The sequence below is a fragment of the Chiloscyllium plagiosum genome, chromosome 28 (assembly GCF_004010195.1).
Source record: "Chiloscyllium plagiosum isolate BGI_BamShark_2017 chromosome 28, ASM401019v2, whole genome shotgun sequence".
In the NCBI taxonomy this organism is placed as follows: Eukaryota; Metazoa; Chordata; class Chondrichthyes; order Orectolobiformes; family Hemiscylliidae; genus Chiloscyllium; species Chiloscyllium plagiosum.
This window is the reverse complement of record NC_057737.1, coordinates 11,439,385-11,460,841: the sequence shown is the minus strand read 5'-3', so window position 1 is coordinate 11,460,841 and position 21,457 is coordinate 11,439,385. Positions and strand designations below refer to the sequence as shown.

General features: G+C 37.8%; 1 protein-coding gene across 1 annotated transcript in view; it reads right to left on the bottom strand.

The window, feature by feature from the left end:
- nlk2 (nemo-like kinase, type 2) overlaps nt 1–21,457 on the bottom strand; it is a 184,396-nt gene that overhangs the window by 37,019 nt on the left and 125,920 nt on the right. The window contains exons 6-8 of the mRNA XM_043718279.1: nt 18,866–18,951; nt 10,638–10,847; nt 7,259–7,360 (exon numbers count right to left, since the gene is read on the bottom strand). Coding sequence (XP_043574214.1) covers nt 7,259–7,360; nt 10,638–10,847; nt 18,866–18,951 — 398 coding nt within the window. The remainder of the gene's footprint in view (nt 1–7,258; nt 7,361–10,637; nt 10,848–18,865; nt 18,952–21,457) is intronic.

Sequence of the window (21,457 nt, the reverse complement as noted above, 5' to 3'; positions counted from 1 at the left end):
GCAGTGCCCTCCGGACCTGTCCATCATTTACCTCCCCCCCCCCCCCCCCCCCACAACACCTAACTCCTTACCTTCATCCATCTATCGCTTTCTCAACTACCCCCCCAAAATTTAAATCGCTCAGCCCTGGCCCATCAATTCTCCTGCTCCTCGGATGCTGCCTGACCTGCTGTGCTTTTCCAGCAACACACACTCCTTTGATCTACAGAATCCACAGACCTCACTCTCTCTCTCTCTCCCCCCTCCCCACCATGTCTAATCAATGTCCTGTATAGCCACAACATGACCTCCCAACTCCTGTACTCAATACTCTGACCAATAAAGGAAAGCATACCAAATGCCTTCTTCACTATCCTATCTACCTGGGACTCCACTTTCAAGGAGCTATGAACCTGCACTTCAAGGTCGCTTTGTTCAATAACATTCCCTAGGACCTTACCATTAAGTGTATAAGTCCTGCTAAGATTTGCTTTCCCAAAATGCAACACTTCGCATTTATTTAAATTAAGCTCCATCTGTCACTTCTCATCCCATTGGCCCATCTGATCAAGATCCCATTGTAATCTGAGGTAACCTCCTTCGCTGTCCACTACACCTCCAATTTTGGGGTCATCTGCAAACTTACTAACTATACCTCTTATGCTCACATCCAAATCATTTATATAAATCATAAACTAGTGGATCTCCTATGGAAACATGCTTGCAATTTCCGTCAAGGTGTCCTATAACTTTCCGAAAGACACCTAGTCAAACATTCTCAGGTAAACCATTGATCATAAAAACTGGCACTGAAACCTTGACTATGTTGTTTGAATAAACCTAAATAGAGTTTTTATTCCCCCTCGATTAATATAATGTCCATCCCTGCAGTCATGATGGACTGAGGGTCAAAAAGTAAAAATGCTTCACAATTTAGGTTACTGTTGTCAGTATATCAAAGTTTCCATTTACAAAAGGCTACAGCAAACTTAACTAGATGCAACTTCAAACAGCAAAGTTTGCAACAGAAATTCCATCCACTTGCCCAAGAAATAAATTGCCAATCATTACAATGAAGCAAAGTTCATAATGACATGCCAGTCAACTGCTCTACCAGACAATTTAGCTTAACTGCAACATGATTTATGCTACTTTGAAGAAATGTTCTCCAGCACAGGTTAAATAATTGGCTCTTTTAAACAGAAAAGTAACCCAATGTGAATAGCAAGGACTTGCATTTACCATAGAACCCTAGAGTACAGGAGACATGGTAGGCCAAAGGGTCTGTTTCTATGCGGTATGACTAATTCAAACAATATTTAAATGACAGTTTTTTTGAAAAAATATCCAAATGATTACACTTTCCCACTGTTTACCCTTAGTGTAGTGAATTCTGTACTTTAAATGCACATATTATGTCCTTTGAAAGTTGCTATTCAAATTACTTTTTGGGTAGTATATACTAGTTTGTGACTCACCTCTATACAATTGGATTGTTGATATACAGCAGGAATTTTCTACGTGGCTTCTTGTACACAGAATAAGTCTAATTTCCCCTAGCTATTTTACCAATTATCTTAAAATGTGTCCTCTGGTTATTGGCCCTTCTGTGTACACTTTGTAACCTCATTCAAATCTCTTCTTAACCTTCTCAGTGCAGCACAATTCCTGTTGCAAAAAAATCTGCCAACTGCATGTTACAGGTAGACAAATAGTTGAGGCACAAAAAAAAGTGTCAGGCTTAGCTTTTTTAAGTTCATAATGCTCAAAATTATTTTCAACATTTACCCATAAGTTATGCTTAGAGGTAACTAAGTTTTAGCGGTTCTTTTTAAACCTTAGGCTATTCTGCCATTCACATCCACCACTTCAGTCCTGGATAGAAAGTTATACCACCATCGCCACTATTCTACAAGTGTATGCATTCGTTCATCAAAGGAAAACCTAGAACTGAATCAAACACTAATCATTGACAGCAATAGAAATTTCATCAGATCAAAATGAGATGCTTTTCTAAAATTATACAGATGGATAGCCATTCTTGCACACTTTAATAAAGTATGTAATTTTGTAAATAGCACTCCTGTATTCTTGCGAGAATCATTTTTAGATTTCACTTGATTGATAAAAAGAAACATTTTAGATAATTTAGTTAAGCTAAAAACAGAAATGGTCAGGGCCCAATATTTGAAGTCAGAATCATAGTACAGAAAAGGCACTTTGGTCCATCGAGTATGCACCGACGGAACACCCAACTCAATTTACACTAGTCCACTTTTCAGCACTTGGTCCACAGCCCTGAACATTATGACTTTTCAAATGCTCATTCAAGTACTTTTTGAAAAGTTTGCAGGTTTCTCATTTCAACTTCCCTCCTAGGCAGCGCATTCCAGATTCTTACCACCTTCCAGGATAAAATTCTTTTCCTCAAATCCCCCCAATCTCCTGCCTTTCACTTTAAAAAGTACACCACCTTGTTATTGACCTTGTAACAAAGGGGGGCACAGCTGCTTCCTATCCACTGTCCACGCCCCTCAATCTCATACTTCAATCATGCCCCCAATGAGCCTTCTCTGCTCCAAAGAAAACAACGTGAGCTTATCCAGTCTCTCCTCTTAGTTAAATTCATAGCTTCACCCCAAGCAACATTTTGGTTAGTCGTCTCTGTATTTCCAGTGCAATCATTTCCTTAAAAGTGCAGTGGCCAGAAACGTTCTCCAGCTGTAGCTAAGCAAAGTCTTGTACAGGTACAGTTCCAACATAACCTCCCTGCTGCTATAATCTCTGCTGTGGTTGTTTAGTGCAAGTGTCCTCTCTGCAACTACCCAATTAACCTATTCTGCCACCTTTAGGGGTCGGTGGACAAGATCCCCCTCATTTTTCTAGGGTTCTGCCATTTGATGTGTATTCCCTAGTCTTGCACTTAGGAAGAAGTAACATCACCTCACAGGGATGATAGATGGTCAAATAGCAGATCAGTGGTAGATGGAACTTAATTTACACTTATTAGGGTTAAGATCTTTTTCCTTACAGTCAACAACCTGGTCATTGTCATCTAAACGTGCTCATCACTTCCCCAATATTTTCTTTATTATTGTACACATCTCTCATGGACATCACTGTACACAGGCCTCCAGCCATAGAAATGGCCTTCTACCATTACCCTCTGTCTCCTACCATTAAGCCAATTTTGAATCCAAATTACCGAAGTTACCTTAGATCCCACATGGTTTTACTTCTTTAGTCTCTCATATGGGACCTTGTCAAAAGCTTTGCTGAAATCCATACAAACTACAACTGCACTACTGTCATCTAGACCCCGGTCACCACCTCGAAAAATTCAAATTTGTCAGGCATGACCTCCCTCTGACAAAGCCACACTAACTATCCTTGATCAAACCTTGCCTTTCCAGATGAAGATTTATTCTATCCTTCAGAATGTTCTCCAATAGTTCTCCCACCACTGATGAGCATGCCACTGGTGTGTAATTGCCTGATTTATCTCTACCACACTTTGTAAAGTGGAACCACATTAGTTGTCCTCCAATTCTCTGGAACCGCTTCGGTGGTCGGAGGGAATTTAAAATTTGAGTTAGAGCCCTTGTAATTTTCTCTCTAGTCTCCCACAGCAGCCTGGTTTACAACTTATCTGGAGATATGCCCATAGATACGCCTACGAAAACCTCCAATACCTCCTCACTCCCTATGTCAAACTGCTCAAGATCCTCAGTCCCTCTTCCCGAATTCTGTCCCTACATCCTCCTTCTCCAAAAGAAAAATGAGAGTACTCGTTTAACACCCTACACCAATGCCCTCCTGCCCCATGCACAGATTGCCTCCTTGAGTCCTGCTATTTCCGAATTATCCTCTTCTCTTTGATAGAGAATATTTCGGGATTTTCCATAATCTGACATGCCTGTGCTTCTTCATGCCTCCTTTTTGCTTCCTGATCATGTTACGGAGGGACAACTATGAACTGAGAAATAAGAGGAGGAGGAGTATAGACATTTGGAAGCATTGGTGCAACGGGGAGATACCCATTTCAGGATATTTTATGGCTCAATTAGGACCACTACAATGCTACGCGAGAGTAAGAAACCAAATTGGAGATGATAAACAACATGCAAAAGTGTGAAATTACAGCAAGCTGAAGTGAAACATGGTTGTCACAAAAGGCAAGTCTTAAGGGATAATAAATAATTCCAAATCAAATGAAGGGTGCTATCTGAAGAAAATCAATAGGTGCATTTTACATAAAAGAATAAAACATACAACTTGAAGAGGTATAGTTGGTCCTTTTAAATAAAAAACAGCCAGTCTAAGTCAGAATTAGGAAGTCTCAAGTTCAGTATCTTCTCAACAGTTAGCTGTTCTCAACTACAATGTTAGTGGGAAAGCCAGACTTTCAGCACCTTGAGTTAGAAACAGGAAAATAAACCAAGGCTCCTATTCGTGATTCCCATTCATTAATCCCTGTTTGGTACAGTGCATGGGAATTTCCTGTGAAACTAATATGAATTGTGAAGTTGTGAATATGAAAGAGCCTGATTAACATAAGAAAATGGCCAGTACTGTAGGTAGTACGTGGTGGTGTAGTATACTCAGTACCTTCAGTAGCGACAGTGATAATATCAAAAACAATGATTCAGAAAGGCACTTTTAATTTTGCATCATTCAAATGTGGGGATTAAATCACCAGTAGAAATTTCAAACCAAGTTTGAATTCCAAACAAATAACTGTACATTTCATTTTTGATAAAATGTTACATTTGTTCAAATATGAACCATGCTTACTTTTAATCAAAGATAATTAAATTATTTGGAATCCATTTTGGTTTGTTTAAACAAATTGAGGGATCCAATTTGAAGAGTGAACCAGCTGCTCCTGTGGTGAATACACTAACTACAAATGCTCAAAAATCAGTTCAGCTAATTTCTTAATTATAACTGATATGAAAATGTGATGTAAATATACATTAACTGAAAGCACCACTCTAATCTCGACTCTGATTTCCAGCATCTGCAGTCTTCACTTTTGCCTGTTAACCAAAAGCAGCCCAATGAATCAATTCCTCTGAGAACCGCCTGAGCCCGAATCAAATTGCTCTTAAACTTGATGCCATAAGCCTCAGATAGGCTTGCAACCAGCAAGATTGCCCATTATCCCTCAGTAATATCACCTGACTCCACCCTTGCCCCAGCTCAACTGCTTCTGAAATCTTTATTCATATTTCTTATCAGTTGACTTTTCCCAACCAGCCAGCATTCCATACTCCATAATCTCAAGGTCATCCAAAACTGCAGCTTTCACACTGTCCCATTTACAAAATACCCATATGTTCACATAATTCAGTTCAGAAGACACCCATGCTGAGTTCAGAAGCAAGTTTAGTTCCTTTTGTAGGAGGATGATTCAGGGCAAGTCACTCGAACTGAGAAAGCTCAGACCTCACATTTGTTAAAAGTTCACACTGGCAGATTTGGAAAGGACTCATTGTCTTGCTTTATTAGTTCATGGCAAAGGAAATGTCAGGTGTCAGTTAAGTAGAATGTTGAAGAGGTGACAGATTTTTAACTCCTTTGGACTGGAGTCTCAGTGTTAGAAATAGGGAGAAACTTTGTTTTACTTTGCACATTAAGATCATTCTGATTATCTTCATTATTTAGTTTATATTTTCTCCTTCTTTTGTGAAATCAACTTCTGTTCAGTTGTAATTAAAAATGTGAGGCACCTGCTTGCAGGGTTGCAATGACATCACCATCATGTTACCTAAGTTAACAATTTTTAAAACGTGTTCTCTCAGCTGGAGGGCCAGTGGCCAGTTGGCTCAAAGGCAGCAGGCAGAATGCCACAGAAGGTAGGTGAAGTAGAAGGTACTTGGTGCGCTGGCTTGATGGAAAGTCACCTTATAGGGTGGCTTGTGGTTGCTGAAGCAGGTTAGACCTCTGGGCCTGTCTGGAAAGTGGAATGCGACCCACTCCAAGGCTCCCATCGCTTGCCCGGCATCTAAAAAGCTGCCTCCAGGCAATTAAACTGGTCCTGACAACTGTGGGAACAAACAAGCATGAGTTTGGAGCAAATGTAGGCAGATTTAAAATTAACAGTTGATGCTGCGTCCACTGTTGTTTGTGGAAGAAAGGTTCAAAACATCTACCACCCAGTGTAGATGTGCTTCCAATCATCATTCCCGAATGGTCTGGCCCCAGCGCTGAGACTCTATCCCTAGTTCTAGAATCCCCAATCAACGGGGATAATTTGTTATCTATTATGCTTTCTCTGGTTAATATTTTGAAGACTTTGATCAGATCACCCCATAACCTTCTAATCCGAGAAGAAACAGGCCATTCCAAGTTTTCTGAAACATCCACTTAAAAGTCTGCCACTGCTGCTGTATTGATCCATCCTAATTCTCTTCAACTCATTCAGTTTTCATAGCCACATAATTACCTGTAAGTTTAACATACCAGTCCTCAACTTACTCTTTTCTATTTCAAATGGAATGTAAAATACAATCCCGATGGATGTTGTTACCTAGAGTGCCTTTACTGAGGTCATTCATTAACACTGTCATCGAAAATCCTGGAACCTGGAGGTCAACCAAAAAATCAAGTTGGCCTCTTAACAGGCCTTAATAGGCACTTAATTATTCAGATTAGCTACCCATTGCACATGATTTTTGATCCAATTCTATGACTATGAAAAATGGAGCTAGGTAACATGCATGCAAACTATTGATATTATATTTAGCAGCTGCCAGTCTCCAAATCTCATGTATGTGGGACCCAAAAATCAAGCCCATGATCTTGGCTCACAGCTTTGAAGATGATTGTCCAAAAGGGACCACTGATATCAGAAGAATCAAATTCCATGTACAAGCAGGTGCCAAGAAAATTGTACAGGTCATTCTGATATAACACATTTCATCAGCGCAAATTGGCTATGATGAGATTGATGAATTGTGGATGCTATTTGGATAACGCAAACTTTCTACCGAACAGGTATAGCAATTTTCTAAAGTGATCTTCTACAGTGTGATTTCCTATAGTGCGAGGTTGTGGAGGAACGCAACTGCCGCACCATACCAGAACGCACTGTATTAAAAGGGAAATATAATTTCAACCATTTTAAATTAATATTCCTTTAGATTGATAAAAGACAAAATATAAAAACTAGTTTGAAACTATTTTTCTGACAAGTGCAATTCATAATTTTAGGATTGGAGTTACTTCCATTCACTAAGCAGTGCTGTTCAAAGACAAGCTATGACTAGAATCTTACCTGTTTATGAGGACCCCTGAGTATGTGAGCCTTGGCACCTTCACATGCTGTCCGCATGGCTTCTAGTGATGGAGTTCCCAAAAGATCTGTGATCAAGTCCAACTGCCAGAGGAATATAATTCACTGTTTAGGATAGTCATGAACTTTGCACTCTTTTGATCAGCAAGTTTCTTTTGAAATATTATGACTAGTAATTGGCATGTATAAATCATTTTAAGGATAGCCATTTATTGTTGAGAACAATTTATCTTTCAGCGCAACTTAAAGTTGAATTCACTTGTGCCATAGGTCTAGTCAGAATCAAGAATTTTTTCATTTTGTAAATAATCAAATTACATGGTCCAACTTCAGCATTTTTGAACGACAATGTTTTGCTTTTTTTAATAAACAATTTTACTTATCAAATGCATCTTTTCATAACAAACATCTTTATTATATAATTAGTACTGGAAATTCACACAATATTCATTGTCACGAACATACAGACTGCAGCATTTTTGGCAAAGTTGAAATTGTGCTAGATTTGAAACAATTTCTAGAGACTGAACTACAGGCATATATTAAATTTATCTGCTACTGAGAAATTGGTGACCAGTTGTTGTAACTATATACTTTATATAATATATACATTTGTGATTTCAAATAACTTGCATCCACAGAACATAGGAAACCAGCTCAAAATACTTATTCACACCAGCTGCATATTAATAAATCTAGTCCTGGATTACACCAACCAGCTATTTACATAATTCAATTGCTCACTTGACTGTTAGAATATATATTAATTGAATGCACAAATAATTGAAAATACATTAAGTAAAACAGAAAAATTACTTTCCACATTAAAATATGTTTGTACAAGACTAAAACAATGGCAGATATAAATCTTCGAAAGACATACCATTATTCTAAGAGTTTTAGTTTCGTCTGACAGACAATGTGGATACACAAGTGTTCTTGTTGGATATCATAATAGCACTTTACTGAATATAATCCTAAATTAATATGCTCTGTTTTTTGTATCATTGCACCTTAAAATTGTATTGCTTGGGGGAGACAGCAGTGTAGTGGCAATTTCATTGAATTAGTATTCCAGACAAGCTCATGCTCTAGAGCAGATGGCTCAAAATGACCATGTCAAGTAGTGGAATTTAAATTTAATTAATAAATTGAAAACAAAGGTAACCTCAGTATTAATTATCATGAAAACTATCATAGGTATTTTTTCATAACAATTTGTTTCACTAACGCTGTTTCGGAAAGGACATCAGCTGTCCTTAGTTTGCCTGACCTACAAGTGATTCAGAACTCTAATGGCATGGACTCTAAAATTGCTCAAATGGCCTGTTAAGACTCTCTAGTTCAAGGGCAATAAGGGATAGGTAATAAATACTGGTCTTACCAGCAATCATCCATATCCCATAAAAGAAAAAAATTTTGATTTTGCAGATTGTTCATGCTTATATGTACTGTGACTTCATATTCCAGCAGAAAGCCATGATCCATGCACAAGTCAAACACCATTCCACACATTGATATTCTCTCAGTTATCTCCTTCCTGTTGGCAATATTGTTTAGAAAAAAAAACTTTTGATTCAGCACTCAATTTAGCCCTCAAAAAAATAACCTAGCTGACTTTGCCAGATATCCTTCAGTTATACAGGAACAGCTGATCAGGCAGCACTTCTAGTGGACAGCGAGATTGGTTCTGTAGTTGACAAAGCATCTTTCTAGCTGACAGACAGGTCAGACAAGGGAGGTACTTTGAGTATTTGGACATCAGCACTGGACATGCTTGGAGGGGAAGGCAGATTCAGGGCTGGATGCAACAGGAAACAAAGGCTAAACTTTATGAAGAATTCTTTTGAAAAAAAAATATAGGAAAGAGATTTTGTTTGAGGGTACCCATATATTTATTTTATGCAATGCATTTTAGAACAGTGCAGAAAAGCCATAATGGCACATGCCAGTTTACAATCTTGACTTCAAAAAATGCTTGCAACTGTTCCTGTAACATTAGCATCCATTTTTGTGGTTTTACGTCATTAGAGATATACAATTTTAAAGTAGGAGAAAAATGGGAACAACGCCAGACACAATTTGAAAAGTATCGTGCTGCTCAACAATCGACTCTTACTAGTCGAAGTCAACAATTAAAAAGCCCTCATATCAGAAGTTTTGTTCAATAACTGCCTTAACTGAAACATAGTAAACTGCAAGGATATAGTAGGAAGTTGTACAGAGTTATGAACACACAAGTGGGGAAAAAAGCTGGCAGGTTAAAGCTCAATTTGGTACGTATGAAGTCACCCACTGAAAATAAAATTAGAATATTTTCATTGGAGTGGGACAGAGCGAATTTATTTACATGCCCATAGACATACCATCTCAATGCTAATACAGGGCAGAAAAATGGAATTGCGTTCCCTTACAATAGAATATTGAGGTTTAATATAATCCAAGTCTTTTGATATGGCAAAAGATTTTGCAGCAGGCGTATTAAAAAAAATCTGCTATTTCAGCAGGACAATCCAAAACATAGAAACAGTCTAAAAGTTAAGAATTGGTCATTTAGCAGTTAAGTCAGGCAATACCTTTTGATACTTTGAGTAATGAAAAATCTAAACTGTCGTCCACAACACTGCAGACACTAGGTCAATTTAAATTTTCATTTACTTACTGTTTTGCTAGGTAAATGTATCAAGGAATAAATAAGGCAGTTTATTGAGTTGGCATACAAATCAGCTAGTTGAGCAGCTGTAAAAAGCCTCAGTGGCATATGCAGTATGCTTGCTTAGTCTAGCCAAGATAAACTACAGGCCCTTTAAGTTCTAATAATAACTAGTTTATCACATATTAAGGAAGAATGTACAGCTTTGTAGAAATATTACTAACTCTGAAGTATTAATGATTTCCCTCAGTGGAAGATGCTAGTTACACTTTCCTGGATATTACCCTGTCAAATCTTTATCCTACTGTACACTCCTGTTACTCCCTTATGTCAATGAATGTACTGATAGTATTTATAAATAGAGATGAAAGATCTCTATTACTTTAAATTATCAACTTTTGAAAAAGCTGACGTTTATATGGTGGATCTTTTCACCCATCTATTGATACCAAGGTACCAAAATTAATGGTATTAGGTTAGTACGCAACAAATCTTCAAATCTCAATTAAACCATCTGAATGGTTTAAAATAGGAGGTCTTGTATGTAATCTTACGAAAACCGCTACACTTACAAGAAGGGATGATAAATGAAGACTTTGCGGTATGTCTAAAAGTGAGGTTATCTCAACAGTACAAAGAAGTTTTATGCCCTTAAAACACAAGGCTCCTTATCTTGAAGCAAAAATTCACATCAATCAGCTGGATTACCTGTTGAATGGGACTTTGAGCCTGGAATAAGATTCTACGGCCTAAAAGCTCTGCAAAGATGCACCCTACAGACCAGATATCGATGGCATTAGTGTAATGGCGGCTACCCATCAGGATTTCTGGTGCTCGGTAATACTGAGTGACAACTTCCTGGGTCATATGACGGGACTCATCAAGTTCTTCTACTCTGGCAAGACCAAAGTCACAAATCTGCAAGAAAACAAAATATTTTGGAACACTAGCAACAAATTTCTTCAATCTACAGTCTCAAAGTAAGAATGGTTACAACACTTGCTTTCTAGGCAACAGTAATGCTCATCAACTTTAAAGATGATTAAAAATAACAACTGCCCTCATACCATGCCATGAATTTTGCACTTGTAAGATCAAAGCTATGAAAAACAACACTATTCTGGATTTTAAGGAACTTGTTGATGAGCAACAAAGTCTCCTGAACGATACACTTAATATTACAGAGGAGTGGCATCTAGCTAAGCAACCTACAGGTAAAATATAATAGTTAAGAGCTACTGAAATATGAATCAACATCCTTTTGAAGATTATACTTCCAATATTAAACTAATATTTAACTGCAGGTTAAAAAGGTGAAATACATATGAGATTTTTTTTAACCCCCAATCTGCTCATGAAATATGAGCATTCTGGCAAGGCTCGCAATTAATGCTCATCCCTAATAGCTCAAGGGGTGACAGGCTGACATTTTGCTCCATTGACTTAGCTGGAAAGCTAAAATTCAAAAGATCAGAAGTTCGATCTAAAGCTCCAGTTCTTATGATCTTACATTAATACAAATTTTGCATTGATTAGCTAATTTAAATAAATAGCTGAGTATAATTAGTTTCTTCATGGTTTAGACAAACAGGAAATTGTAAGCCAAGTTTCTCATTGTTGATTGCTACTCAGAAATTCCTTAGACTTGGAGGGGGAAAAAAAAAGACTTAGACTCAACTAGGTTGAGAAGACCTCTCTACCCAAACAGCCTGCCAAGACTTCATGGTTGGGTGCACTGATGAGGAATGTCCAAATGGACGTGGCAAGAAAGAATGCGCATGAAGCTATGTTGTACGTTTCTTCTGAAATCAGCAAAGTTAACATTCCTAAAAAATTTAAATTAGTTTAGCACAATTGGCCAGATGTGGTTTTTCACCCTAACTCAGACTAATAAAAGGGACTTCATTATGTATAATTAAGTCAGTTTTAATTTTAAATTGTAGGTGCTATGTAGATGAATTTCATTTATAATAACCACACAAGATTAATGAGCCACATAGTAACACGTTGGCAATTACATGGAACTTGAACTTCTCCCATCAAATGACAGACAGCAGAGCATAACAGTATCACTTTAGTGTATGAAGTGGTAATGTTTTTAAGAGGGAGAAGAGGAAAAGGCAGAACTTCTAAATGTAGTCACTTATCATCGACTAACGTCATGTCACAAATTCAATGCCTAAATTTAAGGATAAGAAAAAGAGCACTAAGCGAAAATGAGGAAATCTCTTTTTTAAAAAATGAACTAACTATATTTACATACTCCACTCTTTCAACCATTTCTCTTTCCCAAATTGCATCTTCTTATGGACTATGTTCCTTTCTTATACCTAACTATTTAAATTTGGGATTTCTAAGCATTCAAAGACTCTCAATAAAATTCCTGTCTAAAAAATTGTTTATTTACTTTATAAACAAAAAAAGTGTTTAATGTGAAGTCTGAAACACAGGCCCAAAAGAAAAGACCTTAAATCTAAATTCCAAATATCAAGAAATGAGCTATGTCGCTCATCGGGGTACCCTCGAGGGCAGTAACTTATAAGCTTAGGCAGTTAGAACTGGACACAATACATAAGGTTTGACCAATGCTTATATAGCAACAATACAATTCTTACTTAATGCTGATGGTTTGCCATTTACTGCAGGTCATGCTGTACTGATAGTTTGTACTTATCCACTCTAACCCTAGTTACACCTTTAATTGTTGCAGTACTGCTCCACTTGAATCACCCCCTCAATTTGTTTCCGCACTAATTATTTTACATGTTGACAGCACTAAATTAGTATGATTATTTAAATCAATAACCTAAAACCAAAATTTCTCTCAAGTTACATTACACCATTGTTCATTATTTCATAATTTCTGCTATGTGCTTGCCCAATTCAATTTATGGACATCTCCTTAGGCATTGATTAAAGCATATGATGTCTTGCAAATAGCTTTCTCAAGACAGTTCATTTATACTGTTAGAAAAATCTCTATTTAAACATAAAGATTCCCTTTGTATTATGCTACATGTTGTGCACACATCAAACTATGCAATACTAGTGTTTTGCACAAGTAGTCAAGGCACAATATAGTTTCTGTATAAAACAAGCTTGCAGTACAACTGAACCCAAGCATGCAGATGTATTCTAATATTCCCTTTTCTTTATAATACTGCATTTTTATTTCACATTAGTAAATCATAAAACAAACATTTTGAAAGTAGTGGAACAGTGTTTCTCAACAATACAAATGAAGGAGTTGGGAAATGGAAAATTAGGATGACAGTGATGTGAAGTGGTAATCATAGTATGATCATTTTACATTGGCTGTTCCTTTATAAACATGGCAAAAAGTAGTGGTGAAATGGGAGACATGTGACCCAAAAATGACAGCACAAATAAAGTTTATATACGTAGAAGTGGGCACAGATAATCTTTTCAATAAACATTAAATACAGGAAATGAAAATCTTGGAGGTTTATAGGAATGGATAGTGAAATTATTTTGGTCTGTTCCAAAACCATAAAATTATATACTTTGCAATCAAGTGCTCTATAAATAAATACATCCGGAAGGAAATTTAGAGTGGCAGCTAGTGGCAAATGTGAAACACATCAAGACCAAGTGTTTCCAGTTGAAGGATGAGACATTGAGATTTGGTCCTAATTTGAAAACATACTTGAGCCATCTATAGCAGGATATTCTGTGCCACTCCTAATGTGATCAGTGGGACGTGCTCTTTTATCCCATAAAATGCAAAATACTGGACTATGCAGGATAGTGGTGGTGGGTGAGAGATGGGACTGACAAGGGGAAAGAAAAAATGTTTTCTGACTGTGAAATAAAGCAAACTGATGGATGGAGGGAAAGGTTGGGAGAATATTTTTCATCACTTCCCGAAAGGCTAAAAATCACAACACCAGATTATAGTCCAACAGATTTATTTGGAAGCAATAGCTTGAGGCACTGCCTCTTCATCAAGGTGGTTGCCCACCTGATGAAGCAGCAATGCCTCAAAGGCCAGTGCTTAAAATAAACCTTCTGGACTATAACCTGGTGTTGTGTGACTTTTGAACTTTGTCCACCCCAGTCCAATACCAGCACCTCATGATTCTCAAAAAGCGCTAGTGTTATTTCAGCAAGGACTTGGTGTCACAACTGAGTGGAAAAAGCTTCCTTTCTACCATCATCAATTTTGTATCTAACATTATACTTCAGCTCCCAAACTGGACAGGTTAGAAAGAACTGCAGCATGAACTTCAAGTAGATCAGTGTACACTTTCAGTATCTTGTTACAAGCATTTTAATAAATCCTGCAAATACTCAGGCCGCATCTGTGGAAAAGACAAAAAAAATTATCAGATCTGTGCCCTTTCATCAGAACCATGGAAAGTTTGAAATGTAATAGAATGTGAACAAGAGAAAGATCAGGTAAAGGAGAACAAAATTTGATATTTGATATGGAGGAGTGCAAGAAAAATTAAATTTCAGATTTCAAGGTTCAAAATCTAAAGGGAACAATAATGGGGCAACTGAAGGAACTAAGATGTACAATGATATAGTAACACTCAAAACACTTCTAACCTTCCTCCATTATCTTGAAAAGGACATCCAAGGTAATGTTCTCTTTCCACAGATGCCACTTGATCTGCCAAGTATTTCCAGCATTTTGTTTCATATTTCTAGCATCCACAATATTTGTGTTTGCTTTATCAGACTGTCTGAATCTCCATTAAGGATGAAAGCAAAGGTCAAACCCAAGTTCAAAAGAAATGTACACAATCTGAAAAAGAACTAGCTTGTGTAGATATGATGCAAAGCTGCATACCCTCAAAGCAGAAAAGAATAGCCCATTGCCACATCTATGACTGCTTACGTCCATTATAACAATTCCACCAATCCCAACTCACGTAAATGAACTGGAAGAAATTGCTGTGAATATACAAAAAATGCAATCTGAGATCTATTTTGCATTAAACATGTGTTGAATTTCCAGTAACAGCTGTACAGATGTTTAGTTTATGTAAAGCAGGCATTTCTCCATTAAAATAAAACTAATTTCATTGTACGTACAATTAGAGTCATTTGGCGATTTCAAACTCCAAAACCAACTAATTATGAATGGCTGATCCTTTAGGGGTAAGCAACTACCTTTCAATTGCATCGCATGTAATCTGTGGGGAAAGGTGATTTTTACATGATAATTGACATCGATGATTCTCACTTTAATCAAAGAATTAATAGTCACTTACTCTAAACTAATTTTAAGAAAGCTTGCTTATTATTATCGTATATTTGACCAGATAGCAACAGCCAAGTCGTTAAGCATTATTTACATTCCCTACCTCTCCCTCTCTCTCTACCATCCTACCTGTGCTTTGGAGATTGCTTGGAGATATGTCACAGAACTGGTACAGAAGGCAACAGTTCAGTCCATCACGTTCACACTGGTTCTCATTGAGAATTATGCCTTATTACAAATCTCCTACCTTTTCCCCCCACAGCATTAAAGTTGTTCGAATAGAAACAATCTAATGACATGAATGTGACTGAACCCATCTCCAACACAATAGCAGATGCTGCATTCCAGACTCTATCCATTCACTTCATGAAAAGATTTTGCACATTGCATTAGCTTCTTTCACAAGTCACTGAATCTCTTGTTCTTGATCCTTTGGGTCGTCTCCTTTTGGCTTTTTCCTTTGCAAAGAGAGGCTTCCCAACTTCTCCAAACTATCTTTGCAACTATAATTTCCTACACCCATAACTATTGTTATAAAGCTCTTCTGAACACTTTCCGATTTGTACACATTCTTAAAGTGTGATGCTCACAACTGTACGCAGTAAACAATCTGAGGTCCAATTACCAACTCATACAAATTCAGCATCATCTCCTTGCTCTAAGCCTCAAGTAACAAAGTCAAGAGTACTGTGTTGTTTATCAATTACACACTCCACCTATCCAGTCATCTTCATGTACATACATACACAGAGACTCCTCTGCTTCTGCACTTCCTTTAGAACCACACCATTTGCTACTTATCTGCCCATTCCAACTTGAAGTTTTACCCTGTCCTCCTCCTCCTCAGTTTACAATGCTTCCTAGTTTTGTATCATGGGCAAACTTTGAAACTGTCTCCTGTACATCATCATCAAGAGCAATAACATTAGGAAAAAAAAAAGAGGGGCTGACTCCAGGGAACCCCACAAAAAAAACCTTGTCTGTAATCTGAAAATATTCATTAACCTTTTGTTTTCTATTACTCGGGTTATTCTGTATCACTGTTACTGTCCATTGTATCCCATAAGCTACAACTTTGCTCACAAGTCTGTTACATGGCACTATAATGTCTTTTGAAAGTCCATGTACTTCACCTCAACAGCATTCTCTCATCAACCCTTAATTCAACCAACCCTCCCAACAAGTTAGTCAAAGAATATTTCTCTTATGTAGTCCATACTGGCTGTTCCTAACCAACCCACATTTTTCCAAGTGACTTAATTCAATCCTGAATAAACTTCTCTAGAAACTCTCCCACCACTGAAGTTAGACTGACTGACCTGTAAGTACTGGGGTCATTCTTTCAAGCATCTTTTGAAAGAGGGCAGAAATTTTGCAAGTCTCCAGTTCTTTAGCATCTTTCCCAAATCGAGAGAAGACAAAGATAATGGCCAGTACCTCCACAAATTCCATTCTCAATTCTTTCGAGATCCTTGGATGCACAGAGCCATACAGCACAGTAGCAGACCCTTTGGTCCACGCCGACCAGACATCCTAATCTGTCCAAGTCCCATGTGCTAGCACTTGGCCCACTCTAAACCCTTGCTATTCAAATACCCATCCAAATTATTTTTATATGTTGTAATTGTACATGCCTCTACCACTTACTATGGCAGCTTCTCATGGTGCTGGTGCCTTGCCAATTTCAAACAGAGTTTATGCAATACCAGCACTGCATAAATTTTGAACTCCTCTTATGACTGCAAACTGTTCTTGCCAAGATGACAAAAGTATTAATTGAGTAATTGAACATCTCAGCCAAACAGCCTGTTTCCATAATTAATTTTTTTTTTGGTATCTAATCAGCCTATTTCCTTTTTATACTCTTACTACATAGCACCCACAGAAGACTCGAGATATTTTTTGTTGGCTGCCAGTTTTTTCCTCAATCCTTATTTCTCATTTGTTTTTTGACCACCTGAACTTTGGCATTCAGCTTTGTTTTCAATTGGATTTTCTAGCTGATACCCATCAAAAACAATTTCTATACTTTTCATCCAGAGTCTCTGGATTTATTTGCCATCTTCTCCTTTTTGAGGACATACCTTAACTGTGTCAAAACAATTCCTTTTTTTGAAGGTAGTCCATCATTCAGCTACAGTTTTAGCTGCCAATCTTTAGCTCAATTTGTTCAGTCCAGCTCTGTACTTGCCCGATTGAAGCTGGTTCTCTCCCAGTTGACTATTCTTACTTGAGATTGCCCACTATCCTTTGACAGTCATCCTAAACCTCATGATATATGATCATAACGTCTCCTAGTTGTTCCTCCAATGACATTCTATCTTCTTGGTATATCACATTTCCTAGAACCAGGTCCAACAGTGCATCATTTTGATTTCTCCACAGAAACTGCCAGAATTGCTCAGTTTCTCCAGCATTCATATTTCCAGCACCAGCAGTATTTTGCCTTTATTCAAGTGTCTCCTTTCTTGTTGGACTTGGCATATTCTGTAGAAAATTCCCCTGAACTCAATTTAGAATACTTTTCTCCTTTACTGTATCACTATCCCAATATTTCTGGGAAGTAAAATCCATTAGAACTAATCAAGAATTTACACTGAATTTCCATTCAGTTTTGCTTCTCTACATCTTTTTATATAATTTATGTAGAACTGACAACTTCAATAGTCAATTAATCCATTATTGAGGCAATGTATTTAACAAAACAGGTTCAGAGTTGAGGCTTTGATCAATGTTGTAGATGTTAGATTCCTCGTGTTTGGAATCTATACTGCCACATGTCGACGTGCTGCTAGGATAGTACTTGAAGTTGAGCTTCAGTTAATGCAAGTGTAATTTATAGCAGGAAAGCATATAACAGTCAGCTCATCACCCATTTTTATCTCTAAGTTGGAGAACATTGACAAAATAAACTTTAAAAGGCATCCATATCACAGCTTTTTTTCCTCCATTGGAAAATAGGTATTCTTTCCAATTTTCTCTCCTTCCCTAGGCATGGTACTAATCACCCTCAAGAATAAAAAATGATCATTATTCACTCCAGTCTTGGCGTGCCTTGTGAGACATTAGCATAGATCGATTACTGAGCAGTAGCAACAAGGCAGTACCAATGTTGACCTCCCTACCTGAAGAGGCCAAGATCAACTGAAGTAGGTTCACAGAGCAAGAAAGGCTAATTTGAGGCCTAAAGCTGGATCATCTTGGTTCCACTCAATCCATTGATCCATGAGGGGACTTGTGCCAAGAGATTTTCCAAGTCAAGCTAACAATTATTTTTGGCCAATTTAAGAGTTTGTAATTGAAATAAATGCCTTTGAGACTAATTCTTAATTTGTACATTACTACCAAATGAATTGTGAAGTTGTGTACTGATCCACAAAATCTGAGATAATTAAAAAGCAACATTCTTTTGTAAAACAAAAATATTGCAATAAGTGATATTTACAGTGATGTCTTACAGTAACCTTAAATTATTTGGTTTGCTTTATGTATTAACCATGCTATAATATCGTTCCAGTATGTTGTGCCTTACTTGATTTTACTGAAAGTTGCATCAGTAATTCTATACTAAGCAGCAATATTTGGGCATACAGAAAGGAATATACTTCACCCTATAAATCAAATCGAACACTTACTTTAATTAGCTCATTAGCTCTTACTGGTGCACAATTTTAGTTAATACTGTAGTAATGTAGATAAAACTAACCTTTAGGACACAGTTGCTGTTCACAAGCAGGTTCCCTGGTTTGATATCTCTGTGTAAAATGCCAGCTGAATGCAGATACTTCAGCCCTAAGATTAAAAGTAATTAAATATTTAAAACTATACAAATATTTAAAATTGAACATTTGTCAAACTATATTCACCTAAAAAATCTCTAGTGGTCTTGAGGTCACAAAAGCCACTACAGTATATTCCTTTCTTTCACTGGGGCATAAAAAATTGCAAGTGTTTTGAAAAGAAAGGTTAGCATTTTAAGTGTATCCTGAGATATGATCTGCTTCTTATTCTTTCAGTTACCTGTGCCCTCCTGTGATTTTCCACCATTATGTTTCACTTCAGATGACTTCCGTTCTTTTTTAATTCACAACTTGGTCTTGAAATGTGATACTATCACATTCACATGACAATTTTCTTCTCTTAATTAGTACTTTTCCTTATTTTGCAGTTACACCCAAGTACTTCACTGGTTGCCCATTCACTGATTTGAACTGACAGCGCTGAGCACATACTAAAATTCTCTTTCTTGACAGACTCAACAGGAGGTGGGCACATGCATCACAAGCTTCTTCTGTGATGGGGTTTCCTGAGTGAGGAGGGACTGAGGGCCCAATAGCCAAGATGACAAGTACAGCACAAGAGTTTGGGACGGGGGTGGGGTGTCTCAACAATTAGGACAGGTCCTCTGCCTCCTCCTCTGTCCCTGGCTCCTGTTCTCTCCTTCCCTGGGCCACATCCACCCTCACCATTTGTATGTGCACATGCGACTTTAAAGCCATGCATCACCGGGGTTAGTTAATGCAGCCTTCTACCAACTTTAGTGCAAAATCTAGGTTGACATTTCAATACTTGTCAAAGGCAAGTCTTTCAAATGAAATGTTAAATGTTAACTATTACATCACTGACTACACTTCAAAAATATTTCACTGGCTGCAAAGTGCCAATGGGACATCCTCAGATCACACTACATAAATGCAACATTTTGTTTCAAAGTGAAAAAGTACATTGATTAATGTTAGTTTTTACATTTTAAGACAGACCAGTTCTAGATTGTGAAGCTGTTCAATATGCAGCCTGAGGGCAATCATGTGGTATTAGAAGACTACATTAGTTGCTGAAAAATCCAAGATTTTTCTTTAATATGAACTTCAATATTTTGATGCAACATGGCAAGACACAGTAGATTTAATTAATTTAAATCTAGATAGATCATGGACAATACTTGACCATAAACACTAGCTTGTCCTTACATTCAAGGTATTATTCTTTCATCATACTAAATTTAGCCACCTGCAACTTGCAACTTACCCCTTACCCAATGATGCTGCAATCCAAGTTCAAGCCATCATATCATTCTTCTTGGCTCTCACCAAACTTCAGCTTTTAACAAGGCCGAAAAGTGTGGTGCTGGAAAAGCACAAGTCAGGCAGCATTAGAGAAGCAGGGGAGTCGACATCAGGAACGATGAAAGGCTCATGTCCAAAATGTCAACTCGCCTGCTCCTTGGAAGCTGCCTGAGCTGCTATGCTTTTCCAGCTCCACACTTTTCAACTCTGATCTCCAGCATGTACAGTCCTCACTTACTCCTTCAGCTCTTAACAAGTTCAACTCGTCCATAACCCATAATCCATAGCTTAGCTTTGAAGTCACATCAGCATTACCCTATATTATTTAACCTCTATTACCTCAAAGGACACCAGTGACTCAACCTATACATTTTCATCCTTCCTTTCAAATCTCTATCAATTTGATTTACTGTGGCAATCACCTAGCATCCGAAAATGCATGTTTGGCTAAAGGAATGGCAATGCATTTATTTTTATTTAAATTATGTAATAAAATGGAATTTCTCAAGGCACTTGAAGGGAGCATTGTTAAATGAAGAATGACACCAAGCCACAAAAGGATACATTAGGTCAGATGTCAAAAAATCTGGTCAAAGAGGTAGTTACTAAGTGGCTTATTAAAGGAGTAAAGCAAGGTACAGTGGTACAGTTTTTTCAAGGGGCTGACTTATGGTCGAGGTGCTGCCAATTAGATCTATTGAGCAAGTGTGGGGGATAGTCTCTCAGGGGAAAAATAGCAGCAGCAGTCAGGGTTTTGGCATGACTGGTTCTGCTGTAAAACAGGGTACGGCAAAGTCCAAGCGAGCAATTGTGCTAGGGGACTCTCTAGTCAGGAGCACAGGCAGGAATTTCTGCGGCCTTCCTGGTGCCAGCAAAGATATCTTGGAATAATTGCAGCAAATTCTCAAAGGGCTGCGTGAGCAACCGGATGTCATTGCACACATTGGTACCAATAACATAGGTAGAAAATGGGATGAGGTCCTGCACTAAATATAGGGAGTTAGGCAGGAGGTTTAAAAGCAGGTTCTGGATTAGTGGTGCTGGAAGAGCACAGCAATTCAGGCAGCATCCACGGAGCTTCGAAATCGATGTTTCGGGCAAAAGCCCTTCATCAGGAATAAAGGCAGTGAGCCTGGAGCGTGGAGAGATAAGCTAGAGGAGGGTGGGGGTGAGGAGAAAGTAGCATAGAGTACATTGGGTGAGTGGGGGAGGGGATGAAGGTGATAGGTCAG